General features: G+C 43.0%; 1 protein-coding gene across 1 annotated transcript; it reads right to left on the bottom strand.

Moving 5' to 3' along the window:
* Positions 1–3,936: 3,936 nt before the first annotated feature.
* On the bottom strand, positions 3,937–8,692 carry LOC309383878 (vomeronasal type-2 receptor 26-like; the record flags this gene model as incomplete). Its single annotated transcript, XM_081936864.1, has 3 exons — positions 3,937–4,841; positions 6,055–6,121; positions 8,558–8,692. 3 exons carry the CDS (start codon positions 8,690–8,692, stop codon positions 3,937–3,939), a joined length of 1,107 nt encoding a protein of 368 aa, XP_081792990.1.
* Positions 8,693–20,884: the final 12,192 nt, after the last annotated feature.

Here is a 20,884-nt window from a genome sequence, read left to right as displayed (position 1 = left end):
TTGCCTTCGTGCTTTGTTGGTATCAGTTCTTGCCAAAGGAAGAATACAAACTGCATTTACAAACTGTTTCTGTGTTTAGCTGGTTTCATTAACCCTTCGGAACCTGACAGTTTGTCAGAGCTCACACCATGGCTGGAGGTACAGTGCTTGGGATGGAGGCTGTGGGCTTGCAGGAGTCTGCCGTGGCAACTGATGCAACTGTGCTGGAGGCTGTGTCAGAGCCAGCAGGAGGGGCACCATTGGCTGTAAGGTCTAAGGACCACTTGGTGGCATGGAAGCCTACAGCAGAACCTCTAGAGGCCAAGGTGGGCAAAGCCCATGCAGGGGATTGGTGTCTGGGCTTGCCAGAGACTCAGGATCACAGAGGCTTACCACTCCATGCTCCCCAGCTCACTTCTTTTGGAACCCATTTTGCCCAATGGCATGAAAGGTGCTGCTCAGATGACGATTGGAGTTACACAACCGCAGTAGACAGCCCAACTCTACAGATGCTGCAGGAAAGGTTTGGGGCAGTGGGCTTCCGAGATAATGGACATGGCAGTGGTTGGAGAGGGTCCCTGGAACATAGATCCCAAAAGGCAGGGGGAGTCGTTGGACACTCCAGCATAACCAATCCAGAACGGTATGGTGCCCAAGGGGCCACAAGAGTAGGAGGTCAACAGCCTGGTCTAGGTTTACACCAAGATGCCCGGGAAACACATGAGAGACCAGCGGTGGGAGAGAGCTATGCACCTCACCCTCTCCTTACCCAGAGGGGATCTCCAGTTGGTTATGGTCCCAGAGTGATGAGATGCTGCAGCAGATGCATCGTATCAGTGTTGCCCCCCAAACCCCACAACCCACAGCAGGGTTTGGGCAACCTCCATCCCCATTGGGCAACCTCCATCCCCGATGGCAGCTGGACACTCATCTGGCAGTCTGCCATGAGACCGGTTCTACAGTGTCCATGAGCACACCAAGGGAAAAAATGGGGGTGGCCAGGAAGAGCGTGAGGGCTGGCCGGGAGATGTCACACGGGGCGAGTCAACCAGTTCCTATACCAGTTGACTCCAGCCCATTGGGTGATATGCTCAATACCGGTGGTAGCGACTGGGGGGAGGGTTCCGACACGATGATAACAAAGCCTATCAAACCGTTTGTGATACAGATAGTGGTGGAAGCGACCAGGCAACAACAATGTACCACCCTGATCGATTCAGGGTGCACTCGTTGCTTAATGAGGGGGTGGTGAGCCTCAGGAAGTTGTCTAAGCTGATCTGTTTCAAACAGATGGACGGGTCGTTATTGGGGGGTCAACCAGCCACACATGTAACTGATCAGGTGGTATTGCAGATAGGGCCCCATTGGGAGGTCTTGCGGTTTGTAGTGGTTCCCAACATTACAGAGGAGATTGTACTAGGCCTGGCATGGTTGGACAAACGGGGACCCACATTATGATGGTGTGGCGGTAGTAGGCATCTCAGAATACGTCTCGGTCCTGACCCCTCTCCTCATGAGGTGCAAACCACAGCCCAGGGCCCAGTGGGATTGCGAGCTACAGTGCCATTGGTACATACAGCGGGGGAGGAGCGATTCCCTCAGATACATGCAGACATACGAGATGTATGCAGCGAACAGAAATGTGATACTTTGCCCCCTCACCACCCCACAGATTGTGCCGTGGAACTGCTCCCTGGGGCTAAACTGCCAAAGCCCCGGATGTATTCTATGACCCCGCAGGAGCTAACAGAGATGAGGGCATATAGAGAAAAGAACTTAAAAAGGGGCTTCATTCAGCCAGCTAGATCAAGGGTAGCTGCCCCTGTTCTGTTCCAGAAGAAAAAGGATGGCGGCTTACACCTCTGTGTTGACTTCCAGGGCCTTAATGCCATTTGTGTGGAACATCTATATCCTCTTCCTTTAATGAAGGACATGCTGGCTAGGTTAGCGGAGGGACGTATATTCACAAAATTAGATCTCCGGGAGGCATACTATAGGGTACGCATTCAGGCTGGTGACGAATGGAAGACAGCCTTTAATTGTCCTCTAGGCAGTTACCAGTTCTGAGTTATGCCCTTTGGACTGCAAGGAGCCCCAGCAGTGTTCATGCAGCTAATTAACGAGGTGCTGCATGAGCATCCATATCAAGGGGTACTTGTCTATTTAGACGATATCCTTATATAAACCAAGACCATGGAGGACCATGTAACTCTTGTACGTCAAGTGCTTAAAAAGCTGCTGGACGCACATTTATACATTAAATTGTCTAAATGTGAATTCCACAGGACGTAATTGGATTACCTTGGGTTCCGTATTTCACCTAAAGGGGTGGAGATGGACCCCACCAAGGTAAAGGCGTTGTTGGATTGACAGGCTTCTAAAACCCACAAGCAGTTACAGAGTTTTTTAGGGTTTGCCAATATCTATTACCAGTTCATCCCATCCTTTGTCCAAGTGGCCCTTCCACTAACCGACCTCTTACACACCAAACATCTCATGACAAACCCTCGACTGGGAAACCCAATTGTATGGACAACAGCGTGTCAGCAAGTGTTTGAGCATCTGAAGTCCTTGTTTGCACAAGAGCTGGTATTGAAACATTCAGAGCCCACTAAGCCATTTGTGATTCAGGTAGATGCCAGTGATGTGGCAGTGGCTGCAGTCCTCTTACAAAAGAACAATGAAGGAGTCCTACAGCCGTGTGCCTACACCTCGAGGAAGTTGACTGGGACCAAATGCAACTGGCTCATTTGGGAGAAGAAGGCGTTTGTGGTCTGGTGGGCCCTGTTGATGTGGCAGCCTAGAAGAGGGAGGGATACCATTCAAGGTCTGGACGGACTACAAGAATTTGGAGGCTGTCCAGACCCCACGAAGATTGTCACCAAAATAAGTTAGATGGACCTTGTATTTTCGGCGATTCAACTTCCAATTAAAATATATACCAGCGAGCAAGAATGTCTTAGCTGATGCTCTCTCCCATGAACCACAGTATCATAATAAAATGGAGGATCTAGTACAGGCTATCATCCTGACCTCACAGCCTAGGGTGTTAGCCACTCAACAGGCTCCATCGGCACCAAACCTGTATGCCCAGAGGAAGGACCTCTCCAGAGCAATAAAAGCAGCACTCCCAATTGACCAGTGGTATCAGGAAAATCAAACTTTACTAACACAGCGAGTGGGCTTTGCCTGGAAGGGGTCGAAGTTATATATACCAAGTGTGGTACGGGTGGCCATGCTGCGTCTCTGCCACGATGTTTCTTCCCTCTTCCCTCCCTCCCTTCCTGTTTCTCCATTCCTTCCTTCCCTCCCTTTTCCTTTCCCTTCCTTTCCTTTCCTTCCTTCCTTCCTGTTTCTCTATTCCATCCCCCCTTTCCAATTCCTCCCTCCCTTCCTGTTTCTCAATTCCCTCCCTCCTTTTCCTTCCTTCCTGTTTCTCTATTCCCTACCTCCCCCCTTCCATTTCCTCCCTTCCTCCTTCCCTCCCTCCCTCCCTCCCTTCCTGTTTCTCCATTCCTTCCCTCCTTTTCATTCCTCCCTTCCCTCCCTCCCTTCCGTGCCTTATTCAGAACATGCTTGATGAACCAACCAGAATTTTTTTTAAAGACTCTCTGGATTAAAAATAAATTATTTTATAATAATGTATTTTATGTATTATTTATAATAAATAATAAAATACATTTATTAAAATAAATAAAATGAATGTCATGTTGAGAACTAATATTCACATATTTAATACAAAACTTTACTTCTATCTTGAATACTGGAGTCTCAATAAAGATTGCAGGATAAAAGGATGGGTGATGGTTGCTGATCAACAGACACTTTGTGTTTGATCGCATAGTATTATTTCCAATTATTGAATGAACAACATTTTCTTGCATTTCATGATTTATTTTAGAAAAAAGGTTGAATATAAAAATAACCCAAAATCACAGCATCCAATCTCCAAATAAATCAGAAATTCTTCAGTCTCATGATATTCTCTCTATGATTCAGATTGGGTTTTAATAGGATAATGTAGCATTTAGGAAAAAAGATGCAAGCCAAGAGACCAGCCCCAGAGGCCAAGATGGAAAAGATCTCCACGGCCACCATGGATTTTCCTTTGGTGCTCAGGTAGGCAGGGAGGAAGGTGATCCAAACACTGCAGAAGACCAGCATGCTAAAAGTAATGAACTTGGCTTCATTAAAACTGTCAGGCAATTTCCTGGCCGTAAAGGCAACTGTGAAACTCACAAGAGCCAGGAAACCAAGATAGGCAAGGATAACATAAAACATTAAAGCTGAGCCTTCATTACATTCCAAGATGGCCTCTCCTACCAAGGAGTGGAAATCCATGTTGAGAAATGGGGGAGAAATTGCCAGCCATATGACACAAAGAACTCCTTGGACAAGGGGACAGACTAAGACAATGGAGATGGTCAGTGGTTTTCCTAAGAGTTTCCTTGTCTTGTTCCCTGGCTTGGTGGCCATGAAGGCAAGAACCACCATGACAGTTTTTGCCAAGACAGAGGAAACTGCAATGGAAAAGAGAATAGCAAAGGCAGATTGTTGGAAGAGACAGGTGAGCTTCCTGGGTCGACCAATGAAGAGGAAGGAGCAGAGGAAACAGAGCAGGAGGGAGACCAGGAGGATGTAGCTGAGATCTCGGTTGTTGGCCTTGACTATTGGTGTGTCATGATGTTTACGGAAAATCACCAAGATAGCAATTGTGAGCAGAGAAAAGAAAAGAGCTAAAGAGGATAAAGCATATCCCAGGGGGTCTTGATAGGAGAGGAAGTGGGTCTTCTTGGCAATGCAGTGCACCTTATCCTTGTTGGGGTATTGGTCTTCTGGGCAAGGATCACACTGAGCTGCATCTGAAATCAAGAGTTTTTATGTAAGCATTTAAGAGTCATCAGCCATGAGTATTTTCTCACTTTCAGAGGTGACATGACTGTCCCCTTTATGCTATGGGGGCCATCCTGCAAACAATGAACGACCGGCCCACAGTAATTCTGTCAGTAAAACCAGAGCTTGCAAGGGCTGCAGGGAACATCCCCACCCCCCAAGCTCCATTTTCACTGGCAGAGAGTTGCAGGATGCTGTCACAGCTGAAAACAGAGCTCAAGAGCCCCTTTTCACTGCAGAGCCATCAGGCCACCAGAGGTGTCTCTGACATGAATGATATTGTGCTGGCCACATCCCCTGGCCATGATACCTCCCCCCCCCCAAGGTCAAACACAACCCTGATGCGGCCCTCAATGAAATCGAGTTTCACACCCCTATGCTATGGCCAGCCCCCAAAGGAAGTGATGGATGACCTACTGTACATTTCATGGTGGATCAAAAAAGGCCAATCCTCCTTCTTTATTAATGATGCTATGTTAGTTTAGTCAGAGACACAGATCTATTCATCTCTAGCTGGCCTGGTCAGTTTGCTGTGGAAAAAAAGCCCTGTCTATTCACTGGACATTTGCATGACTATTGTATCCTACTTCATACTGGAACTACAAAAAGACTGATATATCATGCCCCAACACTGGAAGTCTTTAAGAAGATGTTAGATAGCCATTTGTCTGAAATGGTATAGGGTTTCCTGCCTAGGTAGAGGGTTGGACTAGAAGACCTCCAAGGTCCCTTCCAACTCTGCTATTGTATTATTGTATCTATCAGCCAGAAATCTTGCTCTTTTGTGTGTCAATTATGTTGTCATGTGTGCTGAGAATGTCCACAGTGCAACAGAGGGAGACATAAAAAAGTGCACTGAATATCACGAGAGGGAATGCTCTCTTTTTCTGACAAAAAAAAATTATAGAGAAATTAGTTACAAGGAGAAGGACATAGAATTGTGCACCAAGTATTCTGTAAATAGAAAGGAGTAATTTTCAGGGAAAATCCAGAAGTTCTACCCTGAAGCTTTGAAGGAAATCAATATTATGAATAATGATAAAAAGAAATCAATATTTTGATTCATGGAATGGTTCACTGATTCTGGAAGGTCTATATTTGAAGGTCTATATGCTTTACCTGTCAGATCAGAAATTCTCCCAGCTGGACAAGGGCTACATAGGTAGCAGCAAACCTGCTCACCCTCTGGGACACTTTTTCTCTCTCCTGCCTTGCATCTTTTCATGCCACACCTGGCAAATGGCACCTTCTAAAAAGAAAAGAGAAATGCTTGAGATGATCGAAATAATGGATATGCTTCACTTATCCACTTCCACGTTCTGTGTCCATCTTCAGATATGATTCACCAAGGTCTACCAGAAATCTGGAACAGCTCCTGGGGGATTCAGTTCAGTGGCACTACAGACCCAACCCGTGGATGCTGGAGATTGGAGCTCAGATTTTGGCATGCAAAGGAAGACCTGTAACATTGAGCTACAGTTTTTATGACACAATAAAACACGAGAATCCAACTGAACAGTGTGAAGAAATAAGTTATTCGAGGAGTCGGTGTGTGTTAGCAAAACAGAAACAGAAGAAATTTGCGGTAATTGGGCAACCATGAAGATCTTAATTCTCAGTATGATTTATCAATGTTTCTGTTTCCATGTAACTGATGTTTTTTTTATTAATACAATATTTTCATTGAAGATAGTAACAGTAGGGTTCGGAATTAATTTGAATTTTACCAATTTTGAATATCTCTTTACATCTTCTATTACCTGTCCACAGGTATGAATGTATCATTTTCTCCTTCTCTCGTGGAATGTTTAAATATGAGTGCACCCTATTGCTTCCTGGAGGGAATTCCCTCAGTGCATAATTATTAAATTTTAAAAAATCATTGTAATGAGCCCTGAATTTTGGATTTTGGGTCCTGTGTTGCATTCTACAATGGGAATGGTCCTTAGAAATCTCTGTTGCCTGCTCTAATGACCAAGTGGTTGCAAAAAGTTCTTCCCAATCCTGACACACATCAGACCTCACATGTCTTACATGCACAGTAGGTTTTTCACCAAATGCCATGTTTTCATATTTCCTGATTCAATACTTTAGTTAGGAAGTTTTTTTTCATCCCCAGGAGAGAGTGGATCTTCCAGCTCACCTTTGTAGGCCAGACAATTGCATCTGAGTGAATAGTGACATCCTGACCTGGGGAAGCCCTGGGATTTATTTGGCCAACATTTAGAAGGACAATTGATCGATTGGGGAGGCGAACCCAATTGAGAAGATCATAACGAGCAGATCCCAGTCCTTTTTCTGAGAAGGCGACTTCTTCTCCAGCACTGTTATTGAACTTCACATTCAACAAATAAGGAAGGAGCTGTAAGAAAAGAGACTTTCAGGGATTGGAATAATTGGCTGAAAACCACACATAACACATCTTGGCTTCTATCATTTTGTGGTTTCTCAGGCACAAAACAGATTATGTAGAAAGCAAACACAGGGTCAGTCAAAAAGGACTCAAATGCCTATGCACCAATGCACAATGTATGAGGATAACCTATTGCCCAAAGCATCTGAAGGGAAGACAAGAAGCAATGAATAGTAACTAATCAAGGAGAGGACCAATATAAGAGAAATTTCCTGACAATGAGAACAATTAATTGGTTGAATGACTTGTTTCCAGAAGTTGTTGGTATCTCAACGCTGGAGGTTTTAAAGAAGAGAATGGATAACAATTTGTCTGAAATTGTATAGAATTTCCTGCTTGAGCAGAAAATCTCCAAGGTTCCTTCCAACTTTGTTATTCTGTTATGGTTATCATCTTAGGAGATGGTGTATGCTTGACAAGATATCGGTCTTCCCTTGGTGGAGATCCAAGCAATCAGGAGTAACATGAAGCACTGAGCTACTTCCCCTTTATCATTGGGCATTTGTACCATGGCTGTTCAACTCCAGGTTTATCAGAATGATATCTACACAGGTACAAATATTTTCATGCCGCATTTGAAATTTCCTTGCATGGTTTTCCTTCTGTGATACCAATCTACATTCATTTTTAAATTTGTATTTTATATGTAATGGAATGATTGAATGATTTCTTTCAAAACAATGTAGAATTTGACTGACTCACTCTATGTGATAGAAAAATGACCACAATGCAAGAACCAGGTCTGATTAAGTGGGAATGTGTGGAAGTGTCTGCCTTGAGTTGTCACATCATTTTGCAGAAATGTCTAACCGATAGACATTTTGATTCAGAAAAGTCTCATTATTTTTAGACTAGGAACAGGTTGGATTCCTACTATATACTGAGAGAAACTGAAATTCTGGAAATTTGCCAACTAGGACTTCAATTGTCTTGCTGAAGCACCTTGCACCAACCCACCCAGATTGTCATCTTATTCTAGGGTGACACCTCCTCCCTGAAACTCAGGCAACCTTTGAAGATCTTTCAGGACATTATATGAAGATATTTCCTCTATGGATCTTAGAGACAACGGGTTTGCAGTTCTCCTTCTTTATCCCTCCTCCACCCATTTTCAACCGATTATATTGAACCCAGATTTTTTTTCATTTATTGTTGTAATTTGTGCTGAAGTACATTGATATAGTAGCATATAGATATTTCATGAATATTTCAGATAATACACATGGAAAGTGTCCACTTTAAGATCTATGGACCGAATAAAACATGACAAACCTGCCAGGATTGAACATTTGAGATTCTCTTTCCAAGCCTCATCAGGACTGGTCGTGATCCAGATCCATAAATTGCATGTAAAGCGTGTGCCAGAGCATAAATGGCATTGTAGACATTGTAACTTTCACCTGTCATCTTTGTTTGAAACTTGTAGGTGGGCAGATTCTGTAAATTCTCTTTTCCTGTACAGTATTTCTTCCACTTTATAAAATAGTGACCTGGTTTGTGGAACTCACAGTCAAAGACCTTTTCCCACCATAATGGGAGAATCCTATCTCCTTGTGGGTTCAAAGGGTCTAAAGAGAGGAGAAAATTGCTGAATTTTGAGAAATTTCTGCTGTGGTCCCTAAAATGCAAAGACCCATGCAAGTGCTTTAAAGCTCGCCATCTATCATGAAGATGGCTTGCATATGGCTTCCAATACGAAGTAAGGATCCAAACTTTTGAACATGGTCTTTGACCAAATAAACAATAGTTCAGAGTCAAAAGAAACATTTCAAAAATGTCAGGTTCTGCAAAGGAAAGAATAACTTCAACAATAGCCCACATTTTTGAATGTAAAGTTAATTTCTGGACTTCCAAATAAGAAACATAATGTTTCAGCATCTGAGAGAAGGCCAGGCAGATCTCCTTCTCCAAGAGCATTGGCTTCAGAGTTGAGATAAATCGTTCTCCATTCTCACTATCAGAGGCAATAAACCCAACCCAGTTCCACTGGAAATGCAGGAGCAGCTGGACTAAACCCACAAATAGAGGAAATTCCTTGGGATTAATCCGGAAGGAGGAAGGATAAACTCTTCGGTCTCCCTGAATGAATTCAAAGCCAAGACTGAGCTGAAAAAAATGAGAATCTTCTTTAAAAGACAAAAGTAACGATTGATGGTGACTTTAGTGGTCCCCATTGTGTAGTTTATTGTCCCCATCAGTCAAGCTGAGTCATTTTGAGAGATAAGCTTTTTTCCTTTCTTAGGAAGAGCCAGCAATTAACATATTTTCCCTGGTTGTGACATGTCAGAATCCAAGGAAACAAACCATAAAGTTGGTACATGGAATAAACTGCAATGAAAAGTGGCTGCACTTCTATGAATAATACATTAGGAAGAAATTCCTCCTGACAGGTACAGAAATATTATATTATGTATCTTTTAGAGGAAGAACCACCAATTAAAAGATTTTCTGTTAAAATATAGCTTGACTCATAAAATGTCAAAATGAGTCCAACTGTAGCATTAATTCTCAAAGTCATATAGTATTGATGTCAAGCCCTTTAGGTGTCATCTTGGACTTCTGTAGTTTTTCTACTCCATAACTGTATCTCAAGGCGACCCCTTACCTGTGGGATCTTGAAGATGCTGAAGATGGAGGCCATCGGCATTGAGAATTTAGGGTTGTCCCCTCCAATGACAGAGAAGAGAGTGTCCTGCTGGTTGCATTTATAACCTGGAACCATTTGGTCATGGGTGGAGAGCAGAAAGAGGCTGATCATAGAGACTCTCTTGTTCCAATTGGCATTGTCATACATGTTGAAGCCCAGAGTGATGTTGGGGAGGAGAACCTCATCCTTGTTGATCTCTCTCACCGCAAACACCAAAGCCATGAACAGCTGGTAGTTGTTGGGTGTGGGTCTACAGTGAGAGAAACGTTGTGAAACATTACCTCAAAGCATGTGTGTCCTGATGAATTTCGCCTTGTATTCTTTGTGGGGTTTTCTTTAGCGCAGGAAGTTCCAAATATTAATGGGGTTGTTTTTTTGAAGATGTTTCTTGATTAAACTTAGATAGCTTTGTGGGAAAGGAGAAAAGCCTGTCTATCCACATCATGGACCATTTTATATCTGTCTATCATCCCTTATTTCTTCACCTTGCTACAGTGGTTGCTATCCTGCCCTGTTGTATCTCTAGCAACCTAATCAATTTCGTTCTGTTTGGAGCAGCTTCTTCAGATCTGGCAACCATTGCTGATCACAAAACTCCAGTGGGAAAGAGTATATATTTACTAAGGGCCATTATTCCAATTTACATTTTTATTAGTTTATCCAAGTATAAAATGTAAAAAAAGAAGAAGTGAAAAATTAAGAAAAGGGGGAGGAAAAAGAGACAGTTTAAAGGGGAAAAGGAAAAAGGCACTGACTTATGACTCTCTTTAGCACAGTAGAAGATATCAACATTACAACCACAATTTTTCATTTTTACACAATAGTGAGGGCCATTATTCACAATCACTGCTGATTCAAAAATTGAGTTTTGTGTTTCTTGCAGTACCCCACACTGGAAAATTGTTGCTCCTTTCCTTGATTGTTGCTCTTTTTCCATCATTCTGTCCAAATTAACATTGTAAGTCAACTTCTTCCCTAGGCTAGTAAAATTCCTAAGATGTTGTCCCTCCTCACTATTTATGTGGTTTATCATTGTCCTGACAAAGACTTTTAGAAAGAAACATTAGCCTACTTAATCAAGTCTTTAATCAGTTTTATTGAGAAAAGCACAAATATTTGAACTCCACTGGGAAATTGAAATATCATAAGAAGAAAGGTTTCTGAGCAAACAGAGCAAAGAATCACCTAGATATTTGTCCTCCAGGCAAAACTTACAAATATGAGAGAGATAACAGATAAGGGTCTTTGTTAAAGTGTAAGTAAAGTTCCCAATAGAGTCCCAAGTGCAAATTCCCACCAATAATCAGATCGCCAGGGCTGTAATAATTTTCCTGAATCTTGTAAGGTTGTGGCAACACACAAAGGGTTTGCTTCCCCTTAGCAATAATTGGAGGAAGGAGCCAGAAGAGCAGCAGCAAGAGAGGCAGCCTAGTCATTCTTGTCACCTTCCCTCCTAGATCAGAAATCAAGATTGTGAAGAACCTGAACTGCTGGCATCACTTTAAATTTTCCCAGAGCTTTAACAGGGTGAACACAGGGCTTACCACCTGGATGGTCTCAAATATATCAAATCGGCTTCCTCCTACCTGTGTTTGGGCTGTGGCCAAAGAGTGAGCTCTTTGCAGGACAAGCTGGAGTGGCCTGTTCTTCCCCCAACTGGGGAGCTCCAAGCATATTTTTTAAAGCAGGTTTTCTCTTGGAAGATTTTTCTACCTTAAAGTCCACTGGGGATACATCAACCACTACTATTCTTTTGATAATTGCAAGGAAAAGCCATAGTCCCACCCACTTATCAATCCATTTTGTTTGTGCACCAGAAAGAGAAAAACACGTTTGTGTCTCTTGGTTCTAATCCACAGAGCAGCTGGACTTGGGAGTCAAGGTGAAGTTGGAGAATTGGCCTACATGAAACCGAACACTTGTACACAAGGTGGGGTTTGGCCTGTTCCATAGTGTGTTCAGGTAGTATGAGTGCCAATGGGTCATGGTGGCACATGACAGTCAGTTGTACTCTTGCAAGTGTGAGGAATCAAATCAATGTTTGAATGGAAAACCTGCCACATGGCAGGACATAAAAACATAGGTTCCAACTTCTCGCATAGTTCTTAACAAGAGGCAGGGGGATTTCTCAAGATGTTAGACTCCCTTAAACTCCACAGGAGTGCTATCTAAAAGCTAGTCAGAGCCAGAAAAGTTTGTCTGCTGCATTTTTCTTGTGAAGTGGGTTTTCTTCATTGTTGACTGTTGTGGGAAATATACCATCACTCATCATAAACCTGTTGACTGGATGGTGTAACAAGAATAGATGCATGGGGTGCAATCAAATAGCAAATGATCAAATGTTAATTAATGAGGCTGTGATGGAAGGACTCCCTCCAAATATTTAGAGATTCCAGGCAACTAAAGGATACCCTCATATTTATACATCTAAGAAAGGCAGAGGAGACTAATGCATAAGCAACAGAAGATGTAAGGATACACGTTATTCAGTCAGGGATTTTGAGTTACTGTAAGTAAGGGATTTCAATTTACTTCCTGTGCCAGTTTTCCTTCAGAAACCCAAAGTGAGGAATAAAGCAAGAAAATGTAGGGTTGGGAGAAATATCATCTTCCATAAATCAAGGGGAGGAAGGAGAGTGCCAGATACCAAAAGTTGTTTTAAAAAAATCAATTGCATATCCATGGGACTATTGTACTAAAATAATAGTCTGACGCATTATGTCTCTACCTTTCACTTTGATTTGATTGATTGCACTCAAGTTGGAACGGATTTTTTGCACATAGGAGATGCACAATTTCAGTGGCCATTCTTGGCCTGTATCAGAGATTCAGTCATGTTTATCTTGAGCTTCAGGAAAGTGGAAACGGTCTGCATTACCTACAGGAGGGGATTTTGACCAAGGATGTGCTGCACATTACAAGAACCAGGCAGAATGTATGCAGAGAATGACTGGCTCAACTTATCAGGAGGGCTTTAAACTAAAAAGGAAGGAGAAGGATGGTCAACCATGAGGACTTAATTCCAAGCACAAACCCCAAAACAACCAATCAAATGAGATAGAAATTGATGGGGAGAATCCAGATATAAAGGAGGAGACATAGGAACAGTGGTGGGTTCCTACCAATTCGGCCCAGTTCGGCCAAACCAGTAGTGGTTTGGCAGTCTGGGTCGCTGGAACCGGCAGCAACTTATTCCTACCACGCCCCTCAACTGGTTCCCTGGTCAGCTCCAACAGCACCACATCTTTTTTTTCAGTTCTGCACATGCACAAAACAATTTTAATTGCCCTGTGCATGCACACGTGCAAACAAGCAAACTCTCAATGGTGCCGTCTGGAACCCATCCCTGCATAGGAAGCATGCGTAGAATCAGCCATAAAGGACTCAAATTCTTACACTCTAATGTTCAAAGTATAGAGAACAAACAAGGTGAGCATGTTTGTTTGAATATGAAGGCAGTTATGATATATTTGTCATTACTGAAACTTGGTGGGACGAAACTCATGACTGGCAGGTAGCGATGGAAGGATACAAACAATTCAAAAGAAACGGACCTAACAGAAGAGGAGATGGAGTTGCATTATCTGTAAAAGATCACTACATCTCTAAAGCAATGCACAGAACGAAGGATGAAAACCTCCTAGAATTCGTATGGGTCAATGTGAAAGGGGAAAAAAAGTATGACATTGCCATAGGCCTATACTGGAGGCCACCAACCAAGCAGAAGAAATAAATGACCTTTTTACAATTTCAGTGGCCACTCTTTGCCTCCATGTCCTAACAGAGATTCAGTCAGATTAGTTCCTTTTGAGCTTCAGGAAAGTGCAAAAGGTTTACCTGTTCTGTCTGCCATAGGAGGGGGATGTGTTGCAACTTCAGTGGGGAGGCAACATTTAAATGTTTTCTTTGTTAACATTGAGTAAATTATCATCCTTTCTTTGTTAACATTGAGCCAATTATCGTCCTGTCTCCAACCTTCCCTTTTTAGCGAAGGTTGTAGAGAGTGTGGTGGCCCAACAGTTCCCACGTCACCTGGAGGAAAATGATTATCTAGACCCGCACCAGTCCGGCTTCCGACCCGGGCACAGCACAGAGACGGCCTTGGTCGCGTTGGTAGATGATCTCTGGAGGGCCAGGGATAGGGGTTGTTCCTCTATCCTGGTCCTATTAGATCTCTCAGCGGCTTTTGATACCATCGACCATGGTATCCTATTGCACCGGCTGGAGGGGCTGGGGGTAAGGGGCACCGATTTACGGTGGTTCTACTCCTACCTCTCCGACCGGACGCAACGCGTGTTGGCAGGGGAGCAGAGGTCGACCCTGAGGCCTCTCACTTGTGGGGTGCCGCAGGGGTCGGTCCTCTCGCCTCTCCTGTTCAACACATATATGAAGCCGCTGGGTGAGATCATTCGTGATTTTGGGGTGGGATATCATCTCTACGCTGATGATACGCAGCTGTACATCTCCACCCCGAACCACCCCAACGAGGCCGTCGAAATGATGTCCCTGTGTTTGGAAGCCATACGGGTCTGGATGGGTGACAACAGACTCAAGCTCAACCCCTCCAAGACGGAGTGGCTGTGGCTTCCGGCCCCCCGGTTCAACCAGCTGATTCCATCGCTGGCCATTGGGGGCGAGCAACTGGCCCCCATGGAGCGGGCGCGCAATTTGGGTGTCTGCCTGGATGCCCAGCAGTCCATGGATGACCATGTAGCAGCCGTGGCGAGGGGGGCGTTCCACCAGGTTCGCCTGGTGCGCCAAATGCGCCCCTATTGGACCGGGATGCCCTTCACACAGTCACTCACGCGCTGGTGACGTCCCGCCTAGACTACTGCAATGCTCTCTACATGGGGCTTCCCTTGAGATGCACCCGAAGACTACAGCTGGTCCAAAATGCGGCTGCGCGGGTGATTATGGGGAGTACGAGATACTCCCATATAACACCTCTCCTGCGCGAGCTGCACTGGCTCCCTGTGGTCTATCGCGTGCGTTTCAAGGTGTTGATCACCATCTTCAAAGCGCTCCATGGCACAGGACCTAGCTACCTGCGGGATCGCATCCTGCCACATACATCCCTACGACCAATTCGCTCTCACAGAGAGGGACTTCTCCGGGTGCTGTCCACTAAGCAGTGCCAGAGGGTGGCACCCAGGAGCAGGGCCTTCTCTGTGATGGGCCCAGCCCTCTGGAATGACCTCCCCCCCGACATTAGGATTGCTACCGACCTCCGCTCCTTCCGTTCAAAACTCAAGACCCACCTTTTTCAACTAGCTGGCCTGGCTCAACCATAGTTCCATTTTAATCCTCCTGGCAATCTTTTAAACTTGTAATTTTATATTGGGGTATTTTAATTTTTAATCTTATTATTACTATTTCTATGTATTGTAATGATTGTTGTGTGATTTTTATACCTCCTCCATGTAATGTTTAATTGTATAATATGTGCTTTTTATTTATTGTACGTCGCCCCGAGTCCCTTCATGGAGAGGGAGCGGCTAACAAATCTAATAAATAAATAAATAAATAAATAAATAAATAAAAGTTTCCAAATATTCTACCCTTTTCGTTTCCTCTAAATTGATCTTTGTATCTTTCCCTTCGTCCTCCCTCTCCTCTCCTTCCTTCCTTCCTTCCTTCCTTCCTTCCTTCCTTCCTTCCTTCCTTCCTTCCTGTTTCTCCTTTCCATTCAACCTTTCCATTTCCTTCCTTTCTGCAGTCATTCATTCATTCACTCCAGTGTCTTATTCAGAACATACTTATCAATATGGATAATGATCCCAACCAGAAAAAATGTAAAGACTCTTCGGAAGAAAATAAATGAAGCAAACTGTATTATTGGGAACTTATATCTATGTGTTTAATACTAAAGTTTACTTCTATCTTGATTACTGGGGGCTCACTGGGAACAGCAAGAAAGAATGAAGAAAAAAGGATGGGTGACTGTTGACTATTTCGTGATTAGTCACAAAACATTATTTCCAATTACTTAATGGATATTTTCTTGTATTAAATGATTTATTTTAGAAAGCAGATTGAATATAAAAATAACCCAAAATCACAGCATCCAATCCCCACATAAATCAGAAATTCTTCAGTCTCATGATATTCTCTCTACGATTCAGATTGGGTTTTAATAGGATAATGTAGCATTTAGGGAAAAAGATGCAAGCCAAGAGACCAGCCCCAGAGGCCAAGATGGAGAAGATCTCCACGGCCACCATGGACTTCCCTTTGGTGCTCAGGTAGGCAGGGAGGAAGGTGAGCCAAACACTGCAAAAGATTAGCATGCTAAAAGTAATGAACTTGGCTTCATTAAAGCTGTCAGGCAATTTCCTAGCTAGAAATGCAACTGTAAAACTGATGAGGGCCAAAAAAGCTAGATAGGCAAGGACAGCATAAAACATTAAATCTGAACCTTCATTACATTCCAAGATGGCCTCTCCTACCAAGGAGTGGAAGTCCATGATGAGAAATGGGGGAGAAATTGCCAGCCATATGATACAAAGAACTCCTTGGACAAGGGGACATACTAAGATAATGGAGATGGTCAGTGGTTTTCCTAAGAGTTTCCTTGTCTTGTTCCCTGGCTTGGTGGCCATGAAGGCAAGAACCACCATGACAGTTTTTGCCAAGACAGAGGAAACTGCAACGGAAAAGAGAATAGCAAAGGCAGATTGTTGGAAGAGACAGGTGAGCTTCCTGGGTCGACCAATGAAGAGGAAGGAGCAGAGGAAACAGAGCAGGAGGGAGACCAGGAGGATGTAGGTGAGATCCCGGTTGTTGGCCTTGACAATTGGTGTGTCATGATGTTTACGGAAAATCACCAAGATAGCAATTGTGAGCAGAGAAAAGAAAAGAGCTAAAGAGGATAAAGCATATCCCAGGGGGTCTTGATAGGAGAGGAAGTGGATCTTCTTGGCAATGCAGTGCACCTTATCCTTGTTGGCGTATTGGTCTTCTGGGCAAGGGTCACATTGAGCTGCATCTGAAATCAAGAGTTTTTATGTAAGCATTTAAGAGTCATCAGCCGTGAGTATTATCTCACTTTCAGAGGTGACATGACTGTCCCCTTTATGCTATGGCTACCCCCCCCCCCCCATGGAAGTGATGGAATTAACCACTGTGCATTTCATGGTGGATCAAAAAAGTCCAATCCTTCATTATTCATGATCCCGGGATACGTTTGACAACAACTTGCATCTGTTTATCTCTACCTGGCCTGATCAGTTTGCTGCGGAAAAAAAGTGTGTTCCATTCACTGTGCACTTCCATGACTATTGTGGCTTTCAATGTCAGAGTGATGGTTTCCCTCACTTCATACTAGAACCAGAAAAAGACTGTTATATCTTGGGTCCAGAAATTTTGCTCTTTTTGTGTCTCTGTACTTTATCATTTTATGTCTGCTGAGAATGTTCACAGTTCGACAGAGGAAGACATAAATAGGTGCACTGAATATCATGAGAGGGAATGCTCTATTTCTCTGATCCAAAGTGATTTATAGAGAAATTGGTTAGGGAGAGAGGTTATGCACCAAGTATTTTGAAAAGTGAAAAAAGTGATCTACAGGGAGAATCCATAAGATGTATCCTGAAAATTTGAAGATGATCAATTATATGAACAATGATTTTAAAATAAATCAATATTTTGATTCAGGGAATGATTCACTTAATCTGGGAGATCTATATTTGAAGTATATTTTACCTGTCTGATCAGAAACGCTCCCATCTGGACAAGTGGCGCATTGGTAGCAGCAAACCTGCTCGCCCTCTTGGACACTCCTCCTCTCTCCTGCATGGCATCTCTTCCTTCCACACCTGCCAAAGGATGCTTTCTAAATTAGAAAACAGAAATACTGTAGACAGCTAAAGTATTGAATATGATTCTTTTATCCATTTCCACATTCTGTGCCCATCTTCAGACGTGGTCTGTCATAAACCAAGAACAGCTCCTGGGGGATTCAGTTCAGTGGCATTCCTGATCCAGCAGTGGATGCTGGAGATTGAAACTAGGACATTGGCAGTGGTGGGTTTCACACAATTTTACCACTAGTTTGCCACAAACTGAAATTGTGATCACACACACATGCATGCTTGCTTCGTGAGCGTGCATGTCTTTTGTGCATGCACTTTGATCGCATGTGTGGCTTGCACACATGCACACAGTTTAGAAAATGTGGCTAAATAGGACAGCATAGAACCGGGGTGAGTGGGTGGGGAGGGTTAGGGTAAGGGTAAAGGTAAGGGTAAGGGTAAGGGTAAGGGTTAGGGTTAGGGTAAGGTTAAGGGTTAGGGTAAGGGTTAGGGTTAGAGTAAGGGTAAGGGTTAGGGTAAGGGTTAGGGTTAGGGACCCACCCACAGGTGGCCACTACCAGTTTGCCCGAACCGGCTGAATACCACCAGAGGACATTGGCATGGAAAAGAAGACTCATGACACTGAGCTGTAGCTTTTACAAAACAATGAAAGATCAGGATCCAAGGAAACATTGTGAGGAAATCAAGTTGTTGGGGAAGTCAGAGTGGGTTAGCAAAAGAGAAACATAAAAGAAATGTGTGCTAACTGAGGCAGCCTTAAAGAACTTGGTTCCCAGTATGCTTTATCAATGTTTAAGTTGAATATAACTGATCTATTTTTTAATTAAGATTTTTTTTCTGAGGATAGTAAGATAAGTAGAATAGCTGGGAAGTAACTTGAGCTGTACCAATTATGAATATCTGTGGTGACATCTTCTATTACTTGGCTAAAGGGACCTCTTCATGCTACACCTGGCAAAGGGTACCTTCTGAAGGAGGGTGAAGAGGGTGAAGGAAAGAAGTTCTTGGAAGAATTGGAATGTGTTAGCAAAATAGGAACATAGAAGACATTTCTGGTAATCCAGGCATACTGTGAAGATCTTTATTCTCAGTATAATTTAGCAATGTTTCTGTTGCACAACGTTTTTATCAATACAATACAATTTTAATGAGTATAGTAACAATTATAGTAACATTGTCCATGGGGTCGCAATGGGTCAGACTCAACTGTGACTAACAACAACAAATAATAACAGTAGATGGGCTGGGAATAAGCTTGATTTTACCAATGATGAATATCTATGCTTACATCTTCTATGACCTGTCCATAGGTGTAACTGTATCATTTAGAACTCCATCTGTCTTGAAAATTTTAAAGATGAGTCTACCTTATTACTTCCTAGAGGACATTTCTCCAATGCACAAGATCAAATAAATAATTAAAAAAATATTTATTGCACTGCATTCAGCCTCATTTATTGATTTTGAGTGTGGATTCTACAATGGGAATGGTCCTTCGAAATCACTGTTGCCTGCTCTAATGGCCAATTCAGTTACAAGTTCTTTCCAATCCTGACACAAATCAGACCTCAAATGTCTTATATTAAAAGCAGGTTTTTCACCAAATGTCATGCTGTCGTATTTCCTGATTCCGTAATTTCATTGGGAAGTTCTGCAACCCCAGGAGAGAGTGAATTTTCAAGCTCACCTTTATAGGCCAGACAATTGCATCGGAGCGCATAGTGACATCCTGGCCTGTGGGAGCCCCGGGATTTATTTGCCCAACTTTCAGAAGGACAATTGATCGATTGGGGAGGAGAATCCAATTGAGAAGGTCGTAACCAACAGTTCCCAGTCCTTTTTCTGAGAAGGAGACTTCCTCTCCAACACTGTTGTTGAACTGGACATTCACCAAATAAGGAAGAAGCTGAAACAAAAGAGATGTTCAGGAATTGGAATAAAGGACTGAAAGGCACACATAAGGCATCATGGCTTCTATCATTTTGCGGCTTCTCAGACACAAAACAGGTTATGTAGAAAACAAACATAGGGTAGGTCAAAAAAAATTCAAAAGCCTGAACAGCAAATGCACAAAATATGAGGGATAAACAAGTTGAACAAGAAATCCAACAACATGGAGGCACATATGATAGAAAGAACAGTTGCTAAAACTGGGTATGTCTAGTTTAATGAAAAGAAGGACTAGGGGAGACATGATAACATTGTTCCAATATCTCAGGGGATGCCCCAAAGAAGAGGGAGTCAAACTATTCTCCAAAGCACCCAAGGGTAGAACAAGAAGCAATGGGTGGAAACTAATCAAGGAGAGAAGCAACTTAGAACTAAGGAGAAATTTCCTGACAGTTAGAACAATTAATCAGTGGAACAATTTGCTTCCAGAAGTTGTGTATGGACTAAATAAAAAGTGACAGGAATTACCTGCCATGACTTAAAATTTGAAATCCTTTTTCCAAGATTCATTATGGCTGGTTTCACTCCTGATGCATACAGTGCATGTAGTCCATGTGTCACAGCATAAACAGCATTGTAGATATTGTAACTTTCACCTGTCATGCTTGTTTGGAACACGTAGGATGGCAAATTCCATAACTTCTCTTTTCCTGTACAGTATGTCTCCCATTTCATAAAAGAGTGACTTGGTTTGTAGAATTTACAGTCAAAGACCTGCTCCCACCACAATCGGAGAATCGTATCTCCTTGTGAGTTCAAAGGATCCAAAGAGAGGAGGGAATTGCTGAATTCTGAAACATCAACAGTCTGTTCCCTAAAATGCAGGGACCCATGGAAATGCTTTAAAACATTCCAACTGTCTTGAAGGTGGTTTATATGAGGTTTCCAAAAGGAAGTTAAGATCCAAACTTTTGGACATGGACTTTTATCAAGTAAGTTCAGAGTCAAAAGAAATCTTTCAACAATGTCAGGGTCTGCAAAGGAAAGAATAACTTCAACATTAGCCATCATTTTGGAATGTGAAGGGAATTTCTGGATTTCCAAAGGAGAAGCATCGTGTTTCACCAATTGGGTGAAGGCTAGGCAGATCTCCTTCTCCAAGAGCAATGGCCTCAGAGTCGAGATGAATCGTTCTCCGTTGTCGCTATCACAGGCAATAAACCCAACCCAGTTCCACTGGAAATACAGGAG

Source organism: Natrix helvetica (assembly GCF_964273705.1).
Source record: "Natrix helvetica genome assembly, chromosome: 1".
Taxonomy (NCBI): Eukaryota; Metazoa; Chordata; class Lepidosauria; order Squamata; family Natricidae; genus Natrix; species Natrix helvetica.
This window is presented reverse-complemented; position numbering and strand designations above follow the sequence as displayed.